Below are 17,080 nucleotides of genomic sequence, written 5' to 3'. Positions count from 1 at the left end.
GCCTCAAGAGTACAATTCTTTTTGGACAATGTCACCCCTTCCCTCATTCTCTTCCAGTTTTTTCCTTTCATCCCTGCCACAAGTTGTTTATGTAGTTCATTTTCAACATAGTGTCCAGGGGGTAACACTGCTGCATTTGTTCACTCTTTGATTCTCTCTTTTTTTTTTTTTGTCGTGGGGCTTGAATTCTGGGCTGTCCTTCAGCTCTTCAGCTCAAGGCGAGCACTCTACCACTTGAGCCACAGCGCCACTTCTGACTTTTTCCATTTATGTGGTGCTGAGGAATTGAACCCAGGGCTTCCTGCATGCAAGACAAGCCCTCTACTACTGAGCCACCTTCCCAGCCCTGTCTCTCTATTTTTGTGCAAGCTAATTAAAACAGAAATAAAACATAGGGGAAAAAATAGGGAAAGTAATGTGACATCTCATGATTATAATCAGGGCTGGTGAAGCAGCTCAGTAGTAGAGTACTTGCTGTCTACATTCAGGACCCTGGGTTCAATCCATAGTACTGGAAAACAAAACAAAACAAAGTTAAAAGTGAAAACAAAAACCTACTTCACAGGGACAGCCACTGATGATATTTTTATAGACTTCCTTATAGAAAGTTTCCATGTTAGTTTCTGCCTTTTTTTTTTTTTTTGGTGGGTTGTGGGGCTTGAACTCTAGGCCTGGGCGCTGTCCCTCAGCTCTTCGACTACTTCCTTATAGAAAGTTTCCATGTTAGTTTCTACCATTATTATTATTTTTTTTTGGTGGGCCGTGGGGCTTGAACTCTGGGCCTGGGCGCTATCCCTCAGCTCTTCAGCTCAAGGCGAGCGCTCTACCACTTGAGCTACAGCGCCACTTCTGGTTTCCTGGTGATTTTATTGGAGATAGGAGTCTCACGGTCTCTCCTGCACAGGCTGGCTTTGAACCGCGATCCTCAGATCTCAGCCTCCTGAGTAGCTAGGATTACAGGCGTGAGCCACCAGCGCCCGGCTCTACCATTTTTATGATTCAGAGGACTTCATGCTAGGCAAAGAACTCTACCACTTTCTTGGTCTTTTTTTTTTTCTTGTCATTTATGGGGCTTGAACTCAGGGCCTGGGTGCTGCCCTGAGCTCTTTTGCTCAAGGTTAGCACTCTACCACTTTGACCACAGTGCCACTTTTGGTTTTCTGGTGGTTAATTCGAGGTAAGAGTCTCAAGATGACTTTTCAGCCCAGGCTATTTTTGAACCATGATTCTCAGGTCTCAGCCTCCTCAGTAGCTAGGATTACAGGTGTGGGTCACCAGCACCCAGCTGGCTTTAGATTTTTGATAGCAGATCCCCCCCCCCACCTGTAATACTCATGGGCATGGTAAAGGGAGCTGTTACCCACCAAGCTGTGGCAGCCAGGGCTATGCTGGTCAGCCTTGCGCCAGGCCTGGCAGGATCCAGGAATGGAAACTATTTTTAGTCCAGCCTTGCTAGGCCAGCAAGTCCTAAAGGTCATCCCTTTTAGGCCTGTTGGAATCTCACACCTTTTCCAGACTACCCTGATTAAGCAGGTAGGCAGCCTGAACATGAATCTTCACAATGCCTTGCTTGAGAACTAAAATACCAGGATCCATTTTATATAGGCAAAGAAAAGGGCCCAGAGAGACCTCAGGAGTTGTCAAGGGCAGAAATTCAGTGACAGGCCTGATTTAGATCCTTGCCTGTCTGTTTCTATATCCTGCACCCATCCTCTTAGACTGTCCAGGCTAAGAACAACATCAGAACTATCGCCACACAGCTGTCTGTTGAAGATCTGTTTTCTCTAGTGGAGTCTTTTCTTGGTCACTAGGACTAGGATGGGTTCTGGCTTCCCTCCTTGGCAGAGCTAAAGTCTGTGGGAACTGGGACATCCGTTTGTATCTGCCTGGTTTCCCTAAGAAGGAAACCCATGTATCCATGGGAGCTTTACCAGGTTCCTGGGCCCAGGGCCTAGCTGGGGAGAAAATAAACTCCAGGCCATTCTTACAGACTCAAGAATCCTGGCCATGGGCCATGGTGGTGCCCTCAATCCTGGAGGCCACAGCCTCGTGGCAGCCCCACCCTGCCTGGGCAGGTGACTCAGGCAGAAATCAGAGCAGGAAGGAGGCTTTGGACCTGGGCTATTTATGGTCACTCCAGGGCCCCCAGGCCTCCACTCCCCACTCTGGGAGAGGCCAGTTGGTTGGTGAAATCCAAGTCCTGCTTCTGGCACCAGCTGGTGTGTTGTCCATTTATAGCATATGCTGTGGGAATGGAGGAGGACCCAGTTCTGGGACAGTTGGGCTGAGCTGAGTCTCCAGACTTTTCTCTGGCTTCAAACTTGACAAATGTTCATTTGCGAAACCCATAGCATGTGAGACCCCGGCTGGATTCTGGGGGCACAGAAATGAGTCCCATTAGTTCTTCTGCCTGGCTGTCCTAGCTAGAGGAGAGAAGAGACAGTGTGTTTTCTCTTACATTTCACTGGCCAGAGTTGTATCATCTCCCCTTTCTCACATTGACAAGGAAGAGGGAAGTAATGATGGCTATCTTTGACCAAGATGTTCCCCCTCAGTTGGGGAGAAGCTGACTTTCTAGGGCTCAGGAGAAAGTGGGGAGATGGTTTTTGTCTGTCAGATAGGCTGTGATGTGTCTCATGTCCATTGTACTTTGAGATATAATCCAGTAGTGAGTCCTGGGGTAAGTCATTGCTACAGTGGTGGTGAGCCATTTTAGTACTGGTCCCCAAACATCAGAACTGGACTTAGTTCTCTTTATACTACAAAGCAAGGGCTGGTGGAATGGTTCAAATTGTAGAGTGCCTGAGATCCTGTATTCAAACCCCAATTTAACCAAACAAAATAAAACAACAACACACCTTTACTTTCAATATAATTTTTTTCCAACCTCAGTAGGGTTTGTAACTGCCTCTCTCATGCACCTTTGAATGGTCTTTCAACTGGAGGGGTGTCTCCAGCAAACCAAGAACTGCTTCCCAACCCTTTCCTAGGCTGAACTCCCAGATGGGTCATAGTGGTTGGGCCTTGATTGTAAATGTGAGATGTTCTAGGGAGAAGGTATTACAGTTGAGAGCAGAGGAAGGGAGGATACCCAAGGCTGACTGTAGAGCAGCTGGGGTAGAAAGTGGCTAGGGAAAAAGAGACCAGTTATTGGATAGATGACTCTTACCACCTAGATATGTACACTGCCTTCCTAATAGGTTAGGATAGAGAGGAGGAGTCTGTCACCTATCAGAATTGGGAATAGTCCTGATGCCAGGGCATATTGACAGCCACTGTTGGGGTCAGTTTCCCTTCTTCCTTGCTAATAGAAGATTGATTTTATTGTATAGAGACAGGCATAGTCGCTGGGCGCCAGTGGCTCATGCCTATAATCCTAGCTACTCAAGAGGCTGAGATCTGAAGATCATGGTTCAAAGCCAGCCTTGGCAGGAAAGTTCATGAGACTCTTACCTCCAAATAACCACCAGAAGAGAGTGCTAGTCTTGAGCTGAAGAGCATAGGGACAATGTCCAGGCCCAGAGTTTAAGCCCTATTACCACCACCACCAATAACAAAAAAGAAACAAACAAACAAACAGGCACAGTCACAAAGGCTGAGGTGTGATTGGTCTGTCACATGACTATTCTATGAATGGTTATTCCATCGTAGTGATGATTGTGCAAGCAGTGGGCACATAGGCCAGTTCTAGCCAATACGGTGGAAGGAAATGTCTACTTGCAGCTTTATGGATGTATTTACTTTGCTGAAAAGAGGGAGACAGGAAGAGATACTCCTTATCCTGCTTTTCTCTTCCTACTTTGGGTTTTGTCACATGAGGAATGATTAGTTTGAGTTGTGTCAGCCATGCTGTGGTCACAGGGGGAAGACCAACAGAAAGGCCAAGAATTCAATGTTATTTAGCCCCTGAACCAATCCTAAACTGCCTTCCTCAAGGCTTCTTGGTGAGGAAGTAGAGATGTGGCTCAAGTGGTAGAGTGCTAGCCTTGAGCAGAAAAGCTGAGGGACAGTGCCCAGACCATGAATTCCAGCCCCATGACTGGCACAAACAAAAACACTGTTGGCAGACATTCAGTCATTGTCAGGTAAACATATCTAACTGATTTAGCAAGAATGACCAAACTTTTTTGTTTTTGTTTTTTTGTCAGTTGTGGGGTTTGAACTCTAGGCCTGGGTGCTGTCCCTGAGCTTTTCAGCTCAAGGCTAGCGCTCTACATTTGAGCCAGTGCCACTTCCGGCCTTTTCTGTTTATGTGGTGCTGAGGAATTGAACCCAGGGCCTCATGCATGCAAGGCAAGCACTCTATCACTCAACTACCTTCCCAGCCCCGACCAAACTTTTATTAGCAGTCAGCCTTGATTTATATTGGCTACCAGAAAACTGTATGATTGATCACAAGGCAGGCAGAAAGAAGAGCTTATCTAAGTGTCAGTGTCATGTTTGGAAAGTTACAAAACCAGAGAAAAGACCAAATTAGGAAATGGTAATATTAGGTTAAAATGCTTCTTAAACATAAACAGACTATTCAACTCAGGTAAGGGGCTTCCTAATACTGAAGATGGAAGAATATTAAAGAATATTAAAGATGAAGGTATATATAAACATGAATATAATACTTCATATGCTAATAAATGGAGAGGTAATGGCAAGCAATAAGACAGTGGCAGAGCATTCGCATGTTCTGGTTCCCATCTTTGTGTTCTTTCCCCTCAGTTGTCTGTTTTCTTTAAATGGCCATCTTAGCTGAAAATATGTTGACAAATGATTTGTATCAAGAATACATAAAAAGAAGCAGGGGGGCTGGGAAGGTGGCTCAGTGGTAGAGCACTTGCCTTGTATGCATGAGGCCCTGGGTCCGATTCCTCAGCACCACATAAGCAGAAAAAGCCAGAAGTGGCGCTGTAGCTCAGGTGGTAGAGTGCTAGCCTTGAACTGAAGAGCTGAGGGACAGCGCCCAGGCCCAGAGTTCAGGCCCCACAACTGGCAAAAAAAAAAAAAGCAGGGCACCGGTGGCTCATGCCTATAATCATAGCTACTCAGGAGGCTGAGATCTGAGGATCTCAGGTTCAAAGCCAGCCCAGGCAGGAAGTCCATGAGACTCTTATTTCTAATAAACCACTAGAAAACTGGAAGTGGCGCTGGGGCTCAAGTGGTAGAGTGCTTGCCTTTAGCTGGAGCTGAGGGACAGCACCCAGGCCCAGAGTTCAATTCAAGCCCCACGACCAACAAAAAACAAAAGAAAACAAAACAACAAAAAACAAAAAAACAGCCATCCTGAAGGTCCAGATCCTTTTTCTTCATTAGTATTTAGTTACGCTACCATGTCTTGCTGCAAAGGGCCCTGGAAAATGGTCTTTCTTTTGGCTGGTCATGTGTCTATAAACCAGGGAGAAGCTGAGTGAATGGATATTGGTAGACATCCAGTGTTTTCTACCCCATTACTCCACTGGGAACTTTAGCTTGGAATAAGATAGTGATATTGGACAGGACTTAGACTCTTTTTTTTGGGGGGGAGGGTGCTAGCTTGAACTCAGGACTTGGGCATGCATGACCGACCTTCCTTCCTTCCTTCCTTCCTTCCTTCCTTCCTTTTCTTCCTTTCTTTCTTCCTTCCTTCCTTCCTTCCTTCCTTCCTTCTTTCCTTCCTTTTCTTCCTTCCTTCCTGTCTCTCCCTCCGTTTCCCTCCCTACCTCCCTCTCCCCCTTTCTTGTTTTTTTTTTCCTGTCTCTCAAGGCTAGCATTCTACCACTTGCGCCACAGATCCACTTCTGGCTATTTTGATGCTTAATTGGAGATAAGAGTCTCACAGACTTTCCTGCCTAGGTTGGCTTCGAACCTTGATCCTCAGATCTCATGCCTATAGCCAGAATTACAGGCATGTGCCACCAGCATCTGGCATGACTTAGACTCTAAACTGATGATGATGATGTCTGCTGGTAGGTAACTGCTGGCCTTTCTCTTGACCAGTTAAGTACATGAAGGAGGTTTCACCGTATTTCAAGAACTCTGCTGGTGGCACCACAGTTGCTTGGGACTCACCTCCTGCTTCACCCCTTCAGCAGCAGCCATCCTCCCCTGGCTCCCAGCCCCGGAACCTCAGTGAAGCCAAACACGTGCCCCTGAAGATGGCATATGTCTCAAGAAGGTGCACTCCCAATGACCCAGAGCCCAGGTAAGGCTAGGATTGGGAGCACTCATGATGAGAGCCTTGGTGTTCCCTCTGTGTTGTAGAAATAAACACAGAGTAAGTGCTTAAGAAATATGCTAAACAGGGCTTGGAAGGTGGCTCAGTGGTAGAGCACTTGCCTTGTAATGCATGAGGCCCTGGGTTTGATTCCTCAGCACCACATAAGCAAGAAGAAAAAAGCCAGAAGTGGCGCTGTGGCTCAAGTGGTAGAGCGCTAGCCTTGAGCTGAAGAGCTGAGGGACAGCGCCCAGGCCCAGAGTTCAGGCCCCATGACCCGACCCAAAAAAAAAAAGAAAAAAAAGAAATAGGCTAAACAGATGCACGAGTGAAGTTTTGTGCTGTTGTGCTTTGAGTCTCATTTCTTCTTGTGGGCATTTCACATCTGAGCAAGAAGTAGGTTTGAGAAGGAGTCCTTGGTTCAAGACCTGGCTATTCTTGACCTAGTCTCTCTTTCTCATTGACCTTCTAGACTCTATGAGATGAGGTTGTTGGTCTTTTTGTTTTTGTGCCTGAACTGGGGCTTGAGCTCAGTTCTTCACCTCTTGCTTGGCTTTTTTCATTCAAGACTGGTGCTCTATCACTTAAGTCATATCTCCACTTTGGCATTTTTCTGATTTATTGGAGATAAAATCTCTTAGATTTGTCTGCCACTGCCTGCCCCATGAGGTAAAAAAACAGGTGATCCACAGGTCATTTATGGTTGCTCTATTGAAAGTGCCTTTAAAATTTTTTATTATTAAGAATCAGTTATATAAAATGTTTACAATTCCTTAAATCAGGTTATGAGTACAATGCCTCTTGATCATTTCCATTCTTCTCCCGCATTTTTCCTCCTCCTATCCCTACCCTTAAGTCATGTAGTTCAATTTTTCACTAAGTGAAGATGAGGCAGAATTGCTCTTTTGTGAGATTCCTAACACCTTAAGGTTTCCAGCCTGATTCCAGACATTATTCACAGTGTGTGTGTGTTTCTAAGTGTGTGTGCACATAGATCACATGTAAGTACAAGTGTGTATTTGTATACACTTACATGGGAATGGGGGTAGATTTGTTCATATGTATTTATATGGGGTAGTGTTGATGCTCTACCACCTGAGCCATATCTTCACTTTTGGCTTTGTTGTTGTGCCAGTTCTGGGGCTTGAACTCAGGGCCTGGATGCTGTCCCTGAACATTTTTGCTCAAGGCTAATGCTCTACCATTTGAGCCACAACTCCACTTCTGTTTTTTTTTTTTATAGTTAATTGGAAATAAAAATCTCATATAGACTTTCTGCCTGGGCTGGCTTTGAACCAGGATTTCCGCCTTCTGAGTAGCTAGGATTTTAGGCATGTGCCACTAGTGCCTGGCTCAGTTTTAGCTTTTTACTGGTTAACTGGAGATAAGATTCTCTTGGGATTTTGTCTGTCAGGGCTAGCTTTGAACCTTGATCCTCATTCTCTGGAGTAGCTTGGATTACAGGTGTGAACTACCCATGCTTGACTGAGATAGGTGGTCTTGATAACTTTGCCTGAACCAGCCTTGAAATCTCAGTCCTTCTGCTTTTGCCTCCTGAGTAACTGGGATTATAATTGAGTCCTATGTTAGCTGGCTCTCTCACATTTTTTTTTTGGTTGGTCGTGGGGCTTGAACTCTGGGCCTGGGCGCTGTCCCTCAGCTCTTCAGCTCAAGGTTAGCGCTACCACTTGAGCTACAGCACCACTTCCGGTTTTCTGGTGGTTTATTGGAGATAGGAGTCTCACGGTCTCTCCTGCCCGGGCTGGCTTTGAACTGCGATCCTCAGATCTCAGCCTCCTGAGTAGCTACGATTACAGGCGTGAGCCACCAGCGCCCGCCCAGCTCTCTCTCACATTTTTGTTGTTGAATCAAATCACAAGGTCAAGCAGAACAGAAATGAACTTCCCCTTTTTGTTGGAGAAGTGGATTATGTGTACAGGCAGAACCTTTGGTGTCTCAATACCCTACCTAGGAAAGATATCTCTGTAGAGGTATCTTTCTATCTAGAGACTCTCTATAGACTTTTATCTATGAATCTTTGGTCAGAACTGGCTCACATGCAAGGGAAGCTGGAAATTCTTTTTTTTTTTTGTCAGTCATGGGGCTTGAACTCTGGGCCTAGCGCTGTCCCTGAGCTCTTCAGTTCAAGGCAAGCGCGCTACTTCTTCAGCCGCAATGCCACTTCCAGTTTTCTGGTGGTTAATTGGAGACAAGGGTCTTACAGACTTACCTGCCTGGGCTTGAACCATGATCATCAGATCTCAGCTTCCTGAGTAGCTAGGATTATAGGTGTGAACACCGGTGCCCAGCTGAGTGTGTATATATTTGTGTGTGTATGTCAGTCTCTTGTCCTTCCATTTCATGAAAACTGAACAATTGTGGCTGGAGTCCTCTGCTTGGAGCCTGGCTCCTGATAATCTTCATGGATCCCCTGTGGTTTCTTCTCATTTGGTGGTGGGTGAGGTTTCTTGGGCCAGATTATCTGGTGGGGCATCTATAACCCAGAGCCAGCCCTTCCCTCTAACCCATTGTGCCTGCAGGTACCTGGAGGTCTGTGCGGCAGATGGCCAAGATAACCTCTTCTTGAGGGCCAAGGATGAAGCCAGTGCAAGGTCATGGGCAAGTGCCATCCAAGCCCAGATTGGCACACTGGTGCCCTGGGTCAAGGACGAGCTGCAGGCATTGCTGGCAGCCACAGGCACGGCTGGGAGTCAGGACATTAAGCAGATCGGCTGGCTGACTGAACAGGTGCCCGCTGGGCCTGGGGCCTAGCCCTCCCCCTTTTTTCCTCCCCTGTTCCTGATACTCCCTCATTACCCTGATCCCCCTGACCTCTGACCTCTCCCTCCATATACCTTCTCACCACTGCTTTTCTTTCTATAGTTGCCTGGTGGGGGCACAGCTCCCACCCTGGCCCTGCTGACAGAAAAGGAGCTGCTTCTCTACAGTGCTCTACCCCAGACCCGTGAGGCCCTGAGCCGGCCAGTCCGCACTGCCCCGCTCATCGCTACCAGGTACCCATGGCAGGAGTGGTATGCTACACCCAAGAGTTTGGGGGAGATGGGCCTGAGAAGCTGTGAACTCCAACCCTATTCTGCCCCCATTTATCCTCCATCTGACCTAAAGTAATTTCTACCCTCACTAGGCCTCAGTCTCCTCATCTGTAAGATGAAGGCTTAGAACAGAAGGCTGTGTGAAGTCTTACTGGTCACCAATTTGTTGATACCTATACCTTGAACTGCATGGTTGAGGGAACACAGAGCTGACCCCAGCAGTCGCTGCCATCACTGTAGAATCCAGCTGTGTGGGAGACAGATCCAGGAACAGCCATTACAATGAAGTCATATTATCCACTTCACTAATTCTGCCTGGCCTGGTCAGGGAAGGCTTCCTAGAGGAGGTGGCATTTGATCTGTCCTCTGATGGATGAGTAGGAATAGGTTGTTTAGGCAAGGGTATAAGAGCATCTTCAGAGAGAATGTCCTGGTCAGAGACACAAGAGGTGTGAAGGGTGTAGCATGTTCCTAGAACTATGAATGTGGGGTAGGCAGGTGTATCCATATAGGAAACAGGGAGAAGGAAGATGGAGTTGGCCAGGTTTGGCCTTTGTAGTGCCTATACAATCTGGAGAAGGAACGCTAGCTTCCTTTTATCACTTGGAGCAGCATTGGAAGGGTTGAGATGGGGAGCCTGGTGACAGGCTGCATTTTAGAAGAAAACCTGTGGCTGCCACGTGGACCTTGTGGGCAGAAGGAGGGAGAGATGGAGGGGGTGGGTGGAGGCAGCAGATGGAGAAGAAAGTCAGCACTTGCAGTGGGGAGCAGGTGGTGGGAAATCTCCTAGGCTATGTGCTTTGCCAGCTGGGAAGGCTGCAGGAGAGAGGGTGGTCTCGGGTGAACAAGAGGCTTGGAGCGGGGGCAGTGGGATAGAAGCTGAGTGAGGTGCTGAGTCAAGTCCAAAGTAGAGGTCGGGCACTTGGGGAGCATGGAGGAGGAGCTTCTGGACTTGTGGGTTTGCAGCTCAGAGCTGGAAAGTGGTTTCCATGGGAACTGAGAGAGTGGGTAGAGTGAGGAGCAGAGAGAGCTAAGGGTCAGCACTTGGAGGTCTGCTGGCCAGAGTGAGCCCATGCCTGCCCAAGGCCACACAGCAAGTGAGAGTCAGGCCGGCTGGACCTGGGTCCTGCATCCCCAAGGTCTCCCCTTCCTGGGCTGGGCTCTGGTCCAGATGGCAGGAGCTTGCTGGCACGAGGGATCGTGGACTGCCTGCCTAATCAGGTGACTTGAGCTCCCAGCACGTGTCATGATTTGAGTGACTGTGAACACAGTGGTGAACAGAGCAGAAAAAAGCATTTCTACCAACACAAGTAAATAGCATGGCATTTCAGGTGCCATGGTGAAAAGGAAGGCTAGTGGATGGGGGCTATTTTAGATAGAGAGGTCACAGAGGGCTTCTCCGAGGAGGGGACAGTGAGGGGTGAGCCAGACTGAGACTCAGGAAGCACATCCAGGCAGAGGGGGGCAGCATGTGCAGAAGAGCGGGGGAGGGGGCAGGGTCGTGGGATATGTCTCGTGCCAAGTTGCTCGGTGACCCCTCAGATGTTTTATTCCTGTCAGATGGTAAAAGAGTCACTCTGCCCGGAACTGCTCCCCCGATTCCTGCCCGAGGCCTCCGGCTCAGCCCTCTGCCCTCTTCCTCCAGGCTGGTCCATTCAGGCCCCTCCAAGGGCTCTGTGCCCTATGATGCAGAACTCTCCTTTGCCCTGCGCACGGGCACGCGCCACGGCGTGGACACTCACCTATTCACTGTGGAGTCACCGCAGGAGCTCGCTGCCTGGACCCGGCAGCTGGTGGATGGCTGTCACCGGGCCGCTGAGGGTGTGCAGGAGGTGTCTACAGGTGCGCTGGGCAGATCGAGGAGCCACTCTGGTGATGAGCCTCTTATCCCCAGAGGCATTAAGCTTTTGATGGGGTTAGAAAGTGGGATTTGGGGAGGGGACCTGGTAGGTAGTGAGCCTGCTCCCTGGGGTCTTTCTTGCTTTGTCTTTGTGGTTTGGCTGTTGGGAATAGAGGTAGATAGGGTCAGATAAAATACAGGACATTCAGTTTGATTTTGATTTCAACTTCAAATAAACTGTGATTTTTTTTTTTTTTTTTTGCTGGTCCTGGGGCTTGAACTCTGGGTCTAGGAACTGTCTCTGAGCTGCTTTTGCTCAAGGCTAGCACTCTACTCTTAGACCCACAGTGCCACTTCTGGTTTTCTGGTGATTAATTGGAGTTAAGAGTCTCACAGGGCTGGGAATGTGCCTCAGTGGCTCAGTGCCTAGCATGCATGAATCCCTGGGTTTGATTTCTCAGTACCACATAAACAGAAAAAACTGGAAGTGGTGCTGTGGCTCAAGTAGTAGAGTTCTAGCCTTTAGCAAAAGAAGCTCAGAGACAGTGCCCAGGCCCCGAGTTCAAGGCCCAGGACTACCAAAAAAAAAAAAAAGTCTCAGACTTTTCTGCACAGTCTGGCTTTGAACTGCAATCCTCAGATCTCAGTCTCCTGAGTAGCTAGGATTATAGGTATGAACCACCAGTGCTTGGCTCATGAATACTTTGTGTGTGTGCATGTGCCAGTACTAGGACTCAAACTAAGGGTCTTGAATTCTTTTTTTTTTTTTTTTCTTGTCTTTTTTTTTATTGTGAAAATACTGTACAGAGGGGTTACAATTACATGGGCAAGATAATGAGTATACTTCTTATCAAGCATTGTAGCCTCCTCCTTTGTTTCCCCTTCCCATCCCATCCTTCCCCCCTCCCTCGTGTCCCCCCCCAGGTCTTGAATTTTTGTTTGGCTTTTTCCACTCAAAGTTATTATTCTACTATGCCAGCCACAGCTCCCTTCCGGATTTTTTTTTTTTGCTGGTCAACTAGACTTGTGAAACTTATTGACTTGTTTGCCTGGGTTGGCTTTGAACCACAATCCTTAGCTCTCAGCCTCTTGTATAGCTAGGATTGTAGGTATGAACCACTGATGCCTGCCTTACTTTTTTATGTTTGTGCAAGTCTAAGTTATCTACTTTTTATATGAAATTTTAATTTAAGTGAATCATTCTATACCTTTAGGGGGTAAGCCCTTTTTTTTCTTTTCAGCCATGGGGCTTGAACTCTGGGCCTGGGTGCTGTCCTCAGCTCTTCAGCTCAAGGCAAGCACTCTACCACTTGAACCATAGTGCCACTTCTGGTTTTCTGGTGGTTTATTGGAGATCGGAGTCTCATGGACTTTCCTGCCCGGGCTGGTTTTGAACCATGATCCTCAGATCTCAGCCTTCTGAGTACCTAGGATTACAAGCCACCGATGCCCAGCTCTATGACATACTTTATGCCCCCATTGTTGTGGTGCTAGGGCTGGAATTCAGAGCCTGTACATGTTAGATAAGCATGCTACACCTGGGCCATATCAACCTAAGTAGTCCCCTTCTGCTCACAGCGCTGCCATTAGTGGGACTAGAAGCAGCTGTATGTTCTCTGAGGGCCCATCTTTCTGTATTTCAAGGTGGGAATGACAGAAGGTGGCTGCACAGGTGTCAGGGCAGTGAGCCTCCCATCCTTTGGGTAGCTGAACCCTGCTCTGTGGAGCTGGCAGTGTGTGAGGTACCAGCTGTGCCTGTGCCCTCGTGCCTTCCTGCAGCCTGCACATGGAACGGCCGTCCCTGCAGCCTCTCTGTGCACATTGACAAGGGTTTCACACTATGGGCGGCCGAGCCTGGTGCAGCCCGAGCTGTGCTGCTCCGACAACCCTTTGAGAAGCTGCAGATGTCCTCGGATGATGGCACCAGCCTCCTCTTTCTGGACTTTGGGGGTGCTGAAGGAGAGATTGTAAGTGATGGGCTGCCTCTGTACCTTGGGAGTAGTGGGGGGGATACTGTCCTGGAGGCCAGGCTGGACAGAGCCCCTGACCCTTCTCTCCATCCTGCAGCAACTGGACCTGCACTCGTGTCCCAAAACCATGGTCTTCGTCATCCACTCCTTCCTCTCGGCCAAAGTCACTCGCCTGGGGCTCTTGGCCTAGAGGTCACCAGATATACTCACCCTGAAGAGGGGGTTGTCCCTCAGAAGGCCAGATCTGGCTCACTGCCAAATGCCTGCTCACTGCTGGGTGAGGGAAAGGAGAGGAGAGGAGCAGGGGCCTCAGAGACTCAGCCTCTGAGGGAGGCTGGTTTGGTCTCAGGGACCAGGACCCAGACCCAGGACACTGCGGACCTGCCTGTGATGGGGTGGCCTTCCCGCTGCCCACCTCCACCAGTGCCTTTTGCAGAGATATTTTGTGTACACAGAAGCCATTCCGAGCCTGGGACCTGCCTCAATGGGGATCCTGACCCCAACTGACAGCTGGGTTTGGCCCCTAAGCCACCCCCAGAGGCCCCTCTGAAGCTGAAGTGCCCTGAGCCAGCGACAAGAGAAAGAAGAGGAGCCTTTCTGTTCACTTCCCTTCAGCTCCACCACTGTGGGGCACCTGGTTTTTCTCTTCATCCTCTCTCCTCCTTTTATTTGGATAATAAACAGCCTGTGAGCACATAGGCAGACCTGCTCAGTGTCTGTGGTTTGTGTCTTGGCCTTTGGGCACTGTGGTGGCCTCAGACCAAGCATTAGGGCGCCTTTCCAAGAGAAGGGACAGACTTTAAGAGGCCCCAAAGAGAGGGCATTGCTTATGTTATGTGACAAATTAACCTACAATTTATTGACCTAAAACAATACTTATCATTCCTTTGGTTCTGTGGGTCAGGAACTTGAGAGGGGCTAAGCTGGGCTGCTTGTGTCTCAGGTCTCTCATGAAGTGCAGTCACTATGTCCTGTGAGGGCTGGGCTGGACCACTTCCTGTATCGCTCAGATTGTGACTGTTGGCAGGAGATCTCAGGTCCTGGACACATAGGTCAAACCATAGAGAAAATAAGTATCTCCATGGATGGCTTCCCCCAGAGTGAAAACAAGGAAGAGGGAGCAAGGAGAGATAAACAGAGCCTCTTAGGAACCCATTGCCACTTCTGCATGCAAAGTGAGTCACAGTTGAGGCCACATTTAAGGAGAGGCATTCGCACCACATCCTGAAGAAAGGGTTCATTTGAACGAGTCCTTGTAGCCTATTATGAACACATCCTGACATTCTATCTATCATGAGGCTGTTAATGTAGCCCTTCCACCTGGATGAGGTGCTTCTAGGGCTGTGGGCTGGGCTTGAGCTGCATGAGGCTGGTGGGTGGCATAGGCACAGAGCTCTGGGCCTGCTACCTGAAGGATTGTAGCTCTGCTAGCTGTGCATCAACTTTTAAATATAAATTAAAATGAACCCCCTTCTCACAATAGCTGCATCCCATGTGGCAGTGGCTCCTCCACTGCTTCAAGCAATTCTAAATGTGCCTGGCATCTGTGGTTCCCACAGGTAATCCTAGCTACTCAGGAGGCTGAGATCTGAGGATCAAGGTTTGAAGCCAGCCTGGGCAGGAAAGTCCCTGAGACTCTGTGTGTGTGTGTGTGTTTGTGTTGGTTGCAGGGCTTGAACTCTGGGCCTGGGCACTGTCCCTCAGCTCTTCAGCTCAAGGCTAGTGCTCTACCACTTAAGTCACAGCACCACTTCTGGCCTTTTCTGTTTATGTGGTGCTGAGGAATCAAACCTGGGGCTTCATGCATGCAAGGCAAGCACTCTACCACTGAGCCACCTTCCCAGCCCCCCTGCTTCTTTTTATGTATTCTTGATACATAAAAAGTAGAGTTGTGGCTTAAGTGGTAGAGTGCCAGCCTTGAGTAAAAAAAAAGGGGGGGGCAGTTTCCAGGTCCTGAATTCAAGACTTAATACCAGCACACACCCACACAAAGCAATTGAACCACCATACGAGGAAACTACACATGCCAGAGCCAGAGATGGTTCTGGAAACTAGATAGTGGGTGTTGCAGATAAGTAGAGACATTCCAGCCTTGATCATCTAGCCTATCCTCTGTTAGTCCACTGTTTACTTGCTCTGTGTTGGTCCTTGGGGACAGAAGGTGATATAGCTGAGAGGAAGGCTAATGGGTCCTGAGCCTCAAAAGACTCCTCAGAAGCTCCCACAGTCAAATGTGTGATTCTGATTGGGCAGGCACAAGGAGGTAGCCAGGAAGGCAGTGGGACCTAAGCTGTTTGGGGAGCAAGGGGACATTTCTCTCAGGAAATGAAAGCAGAGGTCTGTCTGAATCACATGCTTATCAGCTATTCTTGTTCTAATGCTATGGAAAAATCCAGCCCTATCTCATGGACTCCAACAACTGGCATTTATTTTCATGATTTGAGGCTGGCTGCACATTGACTGCAGGTTGACCAGTGTGGTCTGGTTTGGGCAGTTTTGCTCCAGAGTGTGGGTTGGGCTTAGATCTGTTCCGCATTCTTCCTGAAGCCTAGGATGAAGGGACACTGGATCCCAGGACATGATTTTCCCTCAGCAGGCCACTCCAAGTAAATAAAAGTAAGTCACACATCTTTAGCCACACATTTTGGGAAAGAAATAGGTCCCACTCAGTGGGAAGAAAAGAGGAGTGAAAAATTCTATCAACCAGTAGAAGTGAGACAGGTGGAAAGGGCAGTGCACCCCAGAAAAGCATCTGGGTAGAGGGTCTCAAGGTCAAATGGAACACCAGGTTCCCAAATTCTTGGAATCTGAGGGGTTTGTTTACATCATGTTCGTTGCCTGAGATGCCATACTGGTCCAGAAATCCTCTATTAACTTTCTGGATAGCTACCACAACCCCAGTGCTCTCTAGCTTTGTCTAACTGCAACCACCCCTGAGACAGTGTGTTCATGACATAGCAGCCACTTTGTAGCAAAGACGCCAGGACTCAGAAGTGACTAGTTGGCCATAGTTACCCAGTTAATAGCAGTTGTTAATAGCAGAGCCTCAGCAGGAACACAGTCTAGCTTGAATGAGTAGCTCAGTGATAAGACTAGGAATTTGAGGTTAAGCTGACCTGTGGGTGGATCTGATTCATGTTCTGTCACATACAGGTTTTGTGAGTTCCAGCATGAAGCTACCTGAAAATGAGTTTGAGTTAATAACCATAGAAGGTTTTTTTTTGGGGGGGGGGGGGCAAGGGGAGGTGGGAGTGGTACTGGAGTTTGATCTCAAGCACACTCAGTTTGGTTCTCTTACCACTTGAGCCATGCTTCCAGCCTGATTTTTTCCCCTAGTTATTTTGGAGACAGTCTCATGCTATGTTTGAATCATAATCCTCTGGACTCTCCCTTGGGAGAGGTATGTGTGTTAGGGTTCTCTTGAGCAACAGAACCAATAGATTATATATAGATCAATATTTCTGTTCAGGTTTTGTAACAAAAATGCCATCAACTACTGGGAATGGTGGCACTGAGGCTACAAATTACAACACTTGGAAAAGATTGTTTCACTAGAAGAATGAATCCACGGATAAACAAGAAGTAGAATAGTCAAGATTTATATAAGGAAAAGATAACCAGAGCTCCTAACAGACTAGAGGGACAGCACCTAGAGACATCTTATTAACCCCCTCAACGCCTGGGCTTAAGCATCCTCTTGTCTCGGCTGGAACATAGGCACATACTAACTAACAGCAGAGAGGGGACAGTGGAGGAAAGAGGAGAGAAGAGGGGAGAGACAGACAGATGCTGTGAGCTGGTCTCTCACACTTGTAATCGTAGCTACTCAGGAAGCTAAGATCTGAAAATCGAAAGGTTTTTTGTTTTTGTTTTTTGGTGGATCGTGGGGCTTGAACTCTGGGTCTGGGCACTGTTCTGAGCTCTTCAGCTCAAGGCTAGCGCTCTACCAACTTGAGCCGCAGCGCCACTTCCGGTTTTCTGGTGGTTCCTTGGAGATGAGGCTCACGGACTTTCCTGCCTGAGCTGGCTTTGA

The 17,080-nt window shown here is 48.2% G+C and overlaps 1 protein-coding gene across 1 annotated transcript in view; it reads left to right on the top strand.

Annotated features, from left to right (window-relative positions):
* Snta1 (syntrophin alpha 1) overlaps nt 1-13,756 on the top strand; it is a 26,792-nt gene extending 13,036 nt beyond the window's left edge. Inside the window, exons 3-8 of the mRNA XM_042694707.1 lie at nt 5,968-6,172; nt 8,725-8,932; nt 9,068-9,198; nt 10,883-11,079; nt 12,857-13,044; nt 13,145-13,756. Coding sequence (XP_042550641.1) covers nt 5,968-6,172; nt 8,725-8,932; nt 9,068-9,198; nt 10,883-11,079; nt 12,857-13,044; nt 13,145-13,237 — 1,022 coding nt within the window. The 3' untranslated portion in view covers nt 13,238-13,756. The remainder of the gene's footprint in view (nt 1-5,967; nt 6,173-8,724; nt 8,933-9,067; nt 9,199-10,882; nt 11,080-12,856; nt 13,045-13,144) is intronic.
* The last annotated feature ends 3,324 nt before the right edge of the window (nt 13,757-17,080 follow it).

Source organism: Dipodomys spectabilis, unplaced genomic scaffold, assembly GCF_019054845.1.
Source record: "Dipodomys spectabilis isolate Male_0828 unplaced genomic scaffold, ASM1905484v1 ptg000175l, whole genome shotgun sequence".
Classification (NCBI taxonomy): Eukaryota; Metazoa; Chordata; class Mammalia; order Rodentia; family Heteromyidae; genus Dipodomys; species Dipodomys spectabilis.
The sequence above is the reverse complement of the archived record's forward strand: the minus strand, read 5'-3'. Positions and strand labels throughout refer to the sequence as shown.